The 10,210-nt window shown below is 36.7% G+C and overlaps 1 protein-coding gene across 1 annotated transcript; it reads left to right on the plus strand.

Annotated features, from left to right (window-relative positions):
* The first annotated feature begins 22 nt into the window (after window positions 1–22).
* Window positions 23–10,009, plus strand: CCT6A (chaperonin containing TCP1 subunit 6A). Its single transcript, XM_081132409.1, has 14 exons — window positions 23–286; window positions 707–770; window positions 2,354–2,488; window positions 3,336–3,509; window positions 4,004–4,107; window positions 4,809–4,919; window positions 5,201–5,360; window positions 5,454–5,536; window positions 6,438–6,534; window positions 6,818–6,965; window positions 7,585–7,718; window positions 8,109–8,211; window positions 9,112–9,184; window positions 9,427–10,009. Exons 1-14 carry the CDS (start codon window positions 150–152, stop codon window positions 9,497–9,499), a joined length of 1,596 nt encoding a protein of 531 aa, XP_080988535.1. The 5' UTR covers window positions 23–149; the 3' UTR covers window positions 9,500–10,009.
* Window positions 10,010–10,210: the final 201 nt, after the last annotated feature.

Below are 10,210 nucleotides of genomic sequence, written 5' to 3' on the forward strand. Positions count from 1 at the left end.
CGGCCCAATGGCGGCGGCGCGTGGGCACGCTGGGGGCGGGCAGGGCGCGCCCGACTTTTCCAGAAGACCCGGATAGCGCCTCCCGGCCACGCTGAGCTACCTTGGGGCTTTCTTTGCGGCGCGTCTCTTCGTCTTCTGCTGGCTCAGCGATGGCGGCCGTGAAGACCCTGAACCCCAAAGCCGAGGTGGCCCGAGCCCAGGCAGCGTTGGCGGTCAACATCAGCGCGGCCCGGGGGTTGCAGGACGTGCTGAGGACCAACTTGGGGCCTAAGGGCACGATGAAGATGTAAGGCGGGGCCGGAGGGGAGGACTGGGCGGGCTCCATGCGCCGCCACGGGCCTGATGCTGGGAGTCGTGGTCTCGAGCCCACCGCCCCTGGGCCGCGGCGGCCCCTTCTCCCTCGTTCTCCCTGGTCCGACCTGTTTCCTGCCCCGGCCGTTTCCTCTTGTAGTCGGTGCAGCCTCCGCATAGAGCAGAGCTGCTCGCGTGCGCTGTGCCTCCTCGTGCTCAGGGACTAGTGCGACCTTAGGGACTCGGCTGACTTACTCGGAAGGGAGGGGGTGGGCGCTGCACCATTGTTACCAGGAGGAGAGAACCAGCCCCATGGCCCCATCTCCTTAGGATCTGGGTAAAGCATGGTTTTTATGGGAGTCACTTTGGTCTCCGTTGAAAAAGTCACACTGATTCGTTTCTGCTCATTGAACAGGCTTGTTTCTGGTGCCGGAGACATCAAGCTTACTAAAGATGGCAATGTGCTGCTTCATGAAATGGTGAGGCTTCTATATTAGATCAAAAACGTCTTGGTTTCCCATAGTACATTTAATTTGTAGGAAGATCTTTAATGTTTATTCCCGAGATAGGAGGAAATCATATTCATCACTTATCAGACAATGGAGGGAGTAGAAAAGAAGTGTAATCAGTAATAGTAGCAACAGTACAGTACAGCCCTGGAGTCTGATACTTACTTTGGGATCCCTACTCCTGACATCGAAGGCCTGGTTAAAGGACCGTAATTATTAAAATTAATTCTAGTAAAATCTGAAAAACTAAGCAATTGATGCAATCAGATAGGCAAAATGAAATATATTGTTACACATTCTCTCTCTCTAAAACAGGGATTTGATTTTTCTCTGTTATATTTTGTCTCTCTGCCTCCAACTGTTGGGGAGATAAAACTCTGCTTAACCATTTTAAAAGTCTCAGTGACCAAGGATATGAGGTTATTGAGAGGATCAGTCAGTTTACACATCCCCAAATTCCCCAAACCTAGCAAGCAGTTCAAGTCCAAGAAAAGGAAATGACTTACCTGTGTTTTGAGTTCAGAGTAAAATTTAGGGTTTTGATAGTAGGATGCCTTGCCTTCAACATCCAGATGTTTGTAAATATCTACATTAAGGACTACTTAACCTAGAAGGTTTAGTTTTTGTTTGTTTTTAGTGGGCTAAATGTTCCCCTATACTAGCTAAGAACAACAGGAGTCACAGTTTAAGCTTAATGCCAGAAAAGCTGTATCTACATGGCTTTTCTATTTTTACATGATGTTTTTGATATTGTGAAATACAACATAAACACAGAGAAGCACATTAAACATTTACAATTTAACAAGGACTATAAAGAAACAGAAGTATACAGAATCACCTGTGTAGTGTCAAAAATAGTTAACATTAGCAAATTTAGATAATGAGATAGTCTGCAAGATGGCTGGGCTGGATTCTTAAAACTGTTCTCAAAGACATAAAAGGCAGGGAAACTGTTCTAGTTTAAAGTAGAATAGGGAGACAAAAACCAAAAGCCGTGCAAGGGCCTTGATTGGATCCTTTGTAATTAAGAATCTGTGGAGACTTGATGAATGTCCTGTTCTTCCGAAGCCTTTACTTACGGTGCTTTAGCATCCTCTGATGATCTTGGCTAACAGGGCTATTTTACTTCCTTTTAAATTATTTGGTCAGTGCTAAGTAATCCTGGAGGCTGCTGGGCTTTCATTTTAGAAGGCACCTGGTTTATTCTTACAAGAGTCCTAGATTTGTCATAAAGAGGCATGCATGGGTTTGAAATTATTTGTTACTGTTACCTGTTGGCTCTGTCATCTTGAATAAACCTTAACTGAGCCTCAGCTTTCCTTATCAGTAAATTGGAGATAATCTTAATAAGCAGACAGATTTATACATGAAAATGTTTTGGTCGTTGGAACTGGTAGTGCAAAATAACTAAAGGTGAGTTTTTAATTAAAGTAATATGTAGCTGGAAACTTGGGCAATTTGTGTACATAGCACTTAAGTAGGCTGTTCACACATTTTAAGGTATATATGGATTGTTTTTAAGTTACTTAATTTTTTCTTTTTTCTACTTTCAGCAAATTCAACACCCAACAGCCTCCTTGATAGCCAAAGTAGCGACAGCCCAGGATGACATAACTGGTGACGGTACCACTTCCAATGTCCTAATCATTGGAGAACTGCTGAAACAGGCGGATCTCTACATTTCTGAAGTATACATCATTCTTGTGTTTCTGTGATATTTTATTGAGTATAAGAAATAGTATGAGTTTTATTTATATAACTGATGTGTTAATGGTAGCTAAGGCCACACCAGAATGTGAAGAGCAGGGGGCTCAGGTCTGGGAACCTGAGTCTGTATCTTGGTCTGACACAAATTTATTGTGATCCTGGACAAGTTAATCATCCTGAAAGGATTTCTTAATCAAGTTGCATTGCATATATGATTTATATGTGTCTATAATGTAAATTAATAATTGAGATCTATAAATGGGATGTTTAGGACTAGGCATATTTATAAGGAAAAAGCCAACCAAAAACTTAAAATTTAAATAAAAATTCTACTAAAACTTTTTTATCCCTGAGTAGTTCCAAGGTTAGAGCAAATCTCAATGAATAATACTATGATGTCAGGAGAACTTCTTGGGAAGACAGAGAAAGCAGACTATAGTCTCCCTGTCTACTTTTTATTAGTAAATTATGTGAATTTATTTCAGATTACCTATAGAAAAGATATAATGGTCCTGTTGACTGCAGGTTGTTGTGGCACGTTGAGTTTTTGTCACTATTCTTGCGGTTTGCACAGTGAACACCCAAGTGTGCTTTATAGTTCCCTTGGCTTTGACTCTGTGCTAGAGCAATGTCTGTTCTTTTCCTCTGCATTGAAAGGACTATTTATCCTTTTAAATGTATTCATAAAGTCAGCACATTATGTTGTATTAAACGGTGTGAATGATCCAGAATAAATCTTGAAAAACATACTTCATCATGAACTATAGTTGCATCTAATTGAAGAACTCCAGGGTTAGTGGTGGTTTTATAATTGTGTTTTTATTATAGGGTCTTCATCCCAGAATAATAACAGAAGGATTTGAAGCTGCAAAAGAAAAAGCACTTCAGTTTTTGGAACAAGTCAAAGTAAGCAAAGAGATGGACAGGGAAACACTCATAGATGTGGCCAGAACATCTCTGCGTACTAAAGTTCATGCTGAACTTGCTGATGTCTTAACAGAGGTATGTGTTGGATTAAAACCCCCTGATTTTAGAAACATCACTATACTTACAATTTCAGTTATAGGGTGCTCTCTAAAGTCTTCACAGTATCATACTGTGAAATAAGTAGGTTCATTTCTGTGGCAATTATAATCTGATCTGTGTCCCTAAAGTAAAATGAGAAAATCAAATAATTATATACCTGACCAGGTTATAAAGGTATAGTCGAAGCTTTCATTAAAAGGTTTATAAAATGGAGATTTTATTATAAAGCTTACTGTTAATATTTTTAATAAAATAGGAATGTCAGTGATTTTTAGGTAATGACAGGTTGAGATTTCAGAAATGTAAATGACTTCGGCCCTTTGCAAATGTATTCTATTAGCTCATAGAAAAAGATCAATTCGAAAGATTTTAAAGTTTAGAAACTGTCTAAACTTCTCTGCAGAACAAGTAACATAACCATCTTGACTTCTGCAAGTTAAATTCACTTAATGGTTATTCTCTTATTGAAGGCTGTAGTTGACTCCATTTTGGCCATTAGAAAACAAGATGAACCTATTGACCTCTTCATGGTTGAGATCATGGAGATGAAACACAAATCTGAAACCGATACAAGGTAGGTGGTAGAATACTATGAAATACTTATAAAGTGTGTTTACAAATTTACAGGCACTTTATACAACACATTTTTTGGCTCTTTTTTTTTTTTTTTGTCTTTGAATTAATATATATTGCCTAGATGAGTATTTAATTTACTCAATAATATTTACTCTTGAAGTTAATGGTATAATGTGTGTATTAGTCAAAATGAATCAGAAAAGTAAGGTACATCAGTTGTTTGGCATTTATTGAACTGTTGAATACAAAGCCTAATGGGAGACCATTGGGAGATTTAAATATGTATTTCAAAGATCTAGTTTGAAAACATTTCAAAAATAATTTTAAAACAGTTTGATAGCCTGCCAGTTGAGACATTCTCTGTGCAGAATTTTCTGTACAGGATAAGTTGTTTTTGCCATGTTCTGGAATATTGCTTTTTCATAATTGACCCTACCTAGGTTTCAGCCAGAAGTCTTGTTCAAATAAGAAGAAATTAAGTTGACTGTGTGAAAATTATCAATACAGTTTCTGTTCAGTATTTTAATTTTGTTAGCATATGCTACACTCCATCTGAAAGTTAATAACTATAATTTTTAAAAATTTATTTTTTATCTATGGTTAACAGACAATATTATGTTAGTTTCAGGTATGTAACAGTTATTAGATGTTTATATGCCTTATGAAGTGATTGCCATAATTTTTTATGTGTTATAACAGCTTAATCAGAGGTCTTGTTTTGGACCATGGGGCACGGCATCCTGATATGAAAAAAAGAGTAGAAGATGCATACATCCTCACATGCAATGTGTCATTAGAATATGAAAAAACGTGAGTTTATATCCTCTTGTATTTGGATTGAGAAGCAGAGGAGCTTGATATTTTGGCAGGTCACGTCTTTGTGAGACTCACTTTCTCCACTGTACAGACAGTAATGCCTCAGTTGGGTTTGGGAGAATTTTAGGAAATAAACTCAGAATATACCAGGGGCAGCATCGGAATGAAGTGACTTTGTTAAATCAAGACTAACCCAGTTTCTGAGACTGCTGGTTTATCTTCTCAGAAAATAAATATTCTCTCCCCCCACCTTGTACTTTTTTTTTCTTAAACAGAGAAGTGAATTCTGGCTTTTTTTACAAGAGTGCAGAAGAGAGAGAGAAACTGGTAAAAGCTGAAAGAAAATTCATTGAAGATAGAGTTAAAAAAATAATAGAACTGAAAAAGAAAGTCTGTGGTGACTCAAATAAAGGATTTGTTGTTATTAATCAAAAGGTGAGAATGAATTTTGCTTTATAAACTAGTCTGAATCACCCATTATTATTTTTCAGGTGAAATATATTGAAACTAATTTTTTTTTTGTTATAGGGAATTGACCCATTTTCCTTAGATACTCTTGCAAAAGAAGGCATAGTAGCTCTGCGCAGAGCGAAAAGAAGAAATATGGAAAGGTACAGATAGCAAGCAGATCATCATCTGAGCAATGTGAATTTGTGCCAAGTTAACTGGGGTTATTCCTCCCCCCCCTACTTATTTTTGCATCTTCTTTTTTTTTTATTGTGATAAAATACACATAATACAAAATTTACCATTTTCCCCATTCTTTAAAGTACAAAAAAATTTAGTGGGCATTAAGGTACTGTTGTGCAACCCTCACCATTGTCCATTTTCAGAACTTTTTCATCATCGCATACTGAAACTACCCATTAAACAATAACTCCCCATTTTTCCTTCCTACACCCGTTCCCCTGTAAAGACTGTTCTACTTTCTGTCTTTATGAATTTGGCATTTCATATAAGGGAATCATGCAATAATTGCCCATTTGTGTCTGGCTTATTTCACTTAGCATAATGTTTTCAAAGTTCATCTGTGTTGTAGTATGTATCAGAATTTAATTTCTTTTTAAGGACAAACATTCCATTGTATGGATAATATCACATCCTTGTTTATCCATTTTTCTGTCAGTGGACATTTATTTGGGTTTCTACCTTTTGGGTTTTATGAATAGTGCTATGAACATTTTTTTTTTTTAAGTATGTACATATTTTTCAATGTCAAGGGACAGCATCAAGGAGTTCCAGAAATACAAGAAAGAGCTCATGTTAACCTTTAGATTTCATATCAGAGGAGTATTTGCTGACTTGGGGAGAGTGGTTTAAATGGAGGGTTAGGAGAAAAGACCAGTTTTCAGCTGGTTGGTGGTACATGGAAAAGCTTAAGTTAAAATACATTTTAGAATATAATTTTAGTATGTAATTCTGACAGATTGCTTCCTAAAAATTATTAATCTTTTCTTTAAACATAACTAATAAGAATCATTTACAACTTCTTAAAATACTTCAATATTTCAGGCTGACTCTTGCGTGTGGTGGGGTAGCTCTAAATTCTCTTGATGACCTAAATCCAGATTGTTTGGGATATGCAGGACTTGTCTATGAGTATACATTGGTAAGTGTATTTTATTTCCAAAGGTAATACTTTTTGGTTCATTAATTCTTCAGTAATAAAAACTCATTCAAACTCTGGATCAGATTTATGCTTTGTTCACAAACATTTTAATGGTTTATGTGTAGCAATTAAACTCCTTTGGTGGGAAAGTCACATTTCTTGTGTGTGTGTTTTTAAAGAAATTGATCAGTGTTGTTTTTTGTTAATATGCTATTTATCGTTTCTTCTCTGATCATTGTTTTTACAACCATGTCTTGTTTTTGAAAATATTCTTTTTACATAGGGAGAAGAGAAGTTCACCTTCATTGAAAAATGTAACAATCCTCGCTCTGTCACATTATTGGTCAAAGGACCAAATAAGCACACACTCACTCAAATCAAAGATGCAATAAGAGATGGCTTGAGGGCTGTTAAAAATGCTATTGATGATGGTAAGAATCTCACTTTATTCAAACTATTTTTTTTGCTAGTCTGAAAAGCATGGCTGAATACTGTGTTCTTTTTATCAGTAACTTACACAGCCAGACACCATGCAAAAGTAAAGTCTTCCCTTTAAAATGGCTATGATGGTATGCTAAGTTTTTTCATAGCATATCATTACTGAAAGTGGATACAAATAAAGAGTTAAGAGCTTCCAAGTGCTAGTTAAATTGAATCATGCAGCCCTGGCCAGTTTTGCTCAGTGGTAAGAGCAGACTGAAGGGTCTTGGGTTCAATTCCGGTCAAGGGCATGATCCCCAGCCCCAATTGGGGCATGTGCAGGAGGCAACCAGTTGATGTGACTCTCATGTCAATGTTTTCCCCATTCTCTCTGAAAAGCATGGAAAAAAATATCCTTGGTCAGGATTTTTTAAGAAATCAAATCATGCTATTTGATATGTTGCTTGTATTGCTTTTAAATGCAGTATTAAAATTGCTGTGGTTATATTGAATTCCCAAGAAGTTGTTTTCATGTATGTTTTTTAATTTGTTTTCCTGTAATTTTATAGTTTTCTTTGTAGCTTAGCATTTTCTTTTTTCTCCCCTCCTACATCCTGACCCACCCAACAGGCTGTGTAGTTCCAGGTGCTGGTGCAGTGGAAGTGGCAATGGCAGAAGCCCTGATGAAATATCGGCCCAGCGTAAAGGGCAGGGCCCAACTTGGAGTTCAAGCATTTGCTGATGCATTACTCATTATTCCCAAGGTCTGGCTACTTTAACAGTAAATTTTCTAAAATACACCAAAATGATTCAGCTGATGAACTTGAAAGCTTTTTGATAATGTGGGTTTTTTCATAATGTGGGTTTTGAATAAGTTTGGTCAGTTTTCTCTCTAACACTAGAATATCCAAATGTATTTGGTTTCCCTGCAAAGGAAACCTGACTATCTGAAGTTTCAGATGGCAAGAGATAACTGTTTTAAGAGAGTTTGCAGTGTAGGGGATATACAAGTACAAGCTTGCTTTTTGAGTTAAACTACAATCGATAATCATGATTTTCTGTTGGTTATTTGTTGGATATACTATTCATTTATTGTGCATTTGACCATTAATTCTTAGGTTCTGTATTTAAAGGATTAAATTTGCTTATTTTAGGTTCTTGCTCAGAATTCTGGTTTTGATCTTCAGGAAACATTAGTTAAAGTTCGAGCAGAACATTCAGAATCAGGTCAACTTGTGGGTGTGGATTTGAACACAGGTAAGAGACTGCAACTATTTGTAGGGGGAAAGTAGGTCTCATATAGGTGAGGTAAAGCCAGGAAGAATCAAAAGAATCTTGGGGAGTTGCTTTGCAATTTAATATTAGTCCTATCAGTGAACTCTGGGTTCTAAAGTACAATATAAAAATAGGATGACAGTGTACAGTAATTAAGGGCATCGAATATATATATTTGAGTGGTTTCAAAGAATATGGATTTGTTGTTCAGTGGTGGTAGGTGGTTCAGGTTAATATTGAAAGGTTTTATATTAGGTTTACTTTACTCAATTTTTTTATCAGGGACTTTGATAAGAAAATCAATTTCATGGTATTCACTGGTGAAAAAAGGCTGAGGATAGCAAATAATGCTGGAAGAGGGGACTAAATGTAATGAAATGTTTAAAGCCCTGTTCTTAGGCCAGCATAAGAATACAAATTATGTAAGTACAAAGTGGAAGAGATCATTGAGATGTATCCAGTCAGTATGTGTAAGACCTACTGTTGTCAACAGCATCATTTAAGTTAATAAAAAAGGTTTCTGGAATGAGGAAAATATTAGCTCATTTTGGCCAGATTATAGTCCAAGTGCTATAATTTAATACAGACAAATGTGTCCAGAAAAACAAGATGAGCAAATATTTGGTAACGAAATAGAGCATTCCTACCACTGAAGTCCACAAAGTAGATGTCGGTCACTCATCAAAGATAACTACACAGGAATCATGGTTTGGAGTACAGCATTTGACTAGTTGAGGAACTTGGGTTCTCATAGTTAATACTGGAGGAAATGAGAGGAATCCGTGATGAGCAGAGCAGCACAAAATACTCTGTTCTTTTAGACAGCGTTCTGATCCTATGACCTGCTATATATGATTTTAAGACTACTGGATTACTTTTCAGGTGAGCCAATGGTAGCAGCAGAAGTAGGTGTATGGGATAACTATTGTGTAAAGAAACAGCTGCTTCACTCCTGGTAAGTTTGGAAAAGCCAAAACTAAAATAACCTTTAGGTAATCATCATACTCTCTTAATTTGGTGTATTCTGTTACCCCTAACCCCCATAAAAATGTAAAAAACAAAAGTGTAGAAATGAAACTTGACTTTTGTCTGGAGGAGAAAAGAGAAATTTAATTGGATGTAATTTGCACGGTTTAGTTGGAAATTAAGTTGAATTAGAGTTCATATCTGAAATCTGATTTATCCCTCCCCTTTCAGCACTGTGATTGCCACCAACATTCTCCTGGTTGATGAGATCATGCGAGCTGGAATGTCCTCTCTAAAAGGTTGAATTCAAGCCTCACTTGCATTACCTGAATCATGAAGACTCTACAGAGTTGATCCTAAGAATACAGCTATGGAAGTTTTGTCCTGGCTTCAAATGATTTTCAAAAGAATTTTTTTTCCCCATATGAGGAAAGGAGAAAAGAACACTGGCACCACCTATTCAAATTCCAAAGTCTGAACCTATAATTACAGAAATTTTTAAATTGCACTCAGTGTATGCATAATAAGCAGGCCGTTTTCACCTAGTATGCACAGGATGTTTTGCTTTGGCTTCTGTGATATAAAAATACATGTTAGAAAACCACATGTTATCTACTTTATTAAATATTCCTTGAAAAACAAATTTTAATGGTTTAATAATTTCTTTTAATGATGTATTTTAATTTATCCAGTAGTTCCCTACTAAGCATTTAAAGTTAAAATTTTTATGCTATTATAAGTAACACTTTAGGTTTTGAAAGTACCCTTGCTTCCTTAGTATAAATTGCTGTGAATAAAATGATTGGATCTTTTAGTGGGACTTTTCATGCTTCGAGGTAGCTTTGCTAAAATGCTCTCCAGGAAAGTTAAGTGGGAATAGGTAGAAAAATGAGTGAACTAGAGGCAACGGAATTGAAAGAACTGCAAATTTATCAAGTAGCAAAAATTAAAATAGAGGAGGCAGAGATAGATTGCTTGAAGGCATGGTGACTGAGGGCTAGTTGAGATTTTCAGG

This window comes from Miniopterus schreibersii, assembly GCF_964146895.1.
Source record: "Miniopterus schreibersii genome assembly, chromosome: 3".
Classification (NCBI taxonomy): domain Eukaryota; kingdom Metazoa; phylum Chordata; class Mammalia; order Chiroptera; family Miniopteridae; genus Miniopterus; species Miniopterus schreibersii.

Bases quoted from the DNA above. Each gene is read 5' to 3' on its own strand.
- CCT6A (XM_081132409.1), top strand. From the start codon at position 150: ATGGCGGCCGTGAAGACCCTGAACCCCAAAGCCGAGGTGGCCCGAGCC. The intron at 287-706 runs GTAAGGCGGGGC...CTCATTGAACAG, and splicing joins CCTAAGGGCACGATGAAGAT to GCTTGTTTCTGGTGCCGGAG. The intron at 6,966-7,584 runs GTAAGAATCTCA...CCCACCCAACAG, and splicing joins TAAAAATGCTATTGATGATG to GCTGTGTAGTTCCAGGTGCT.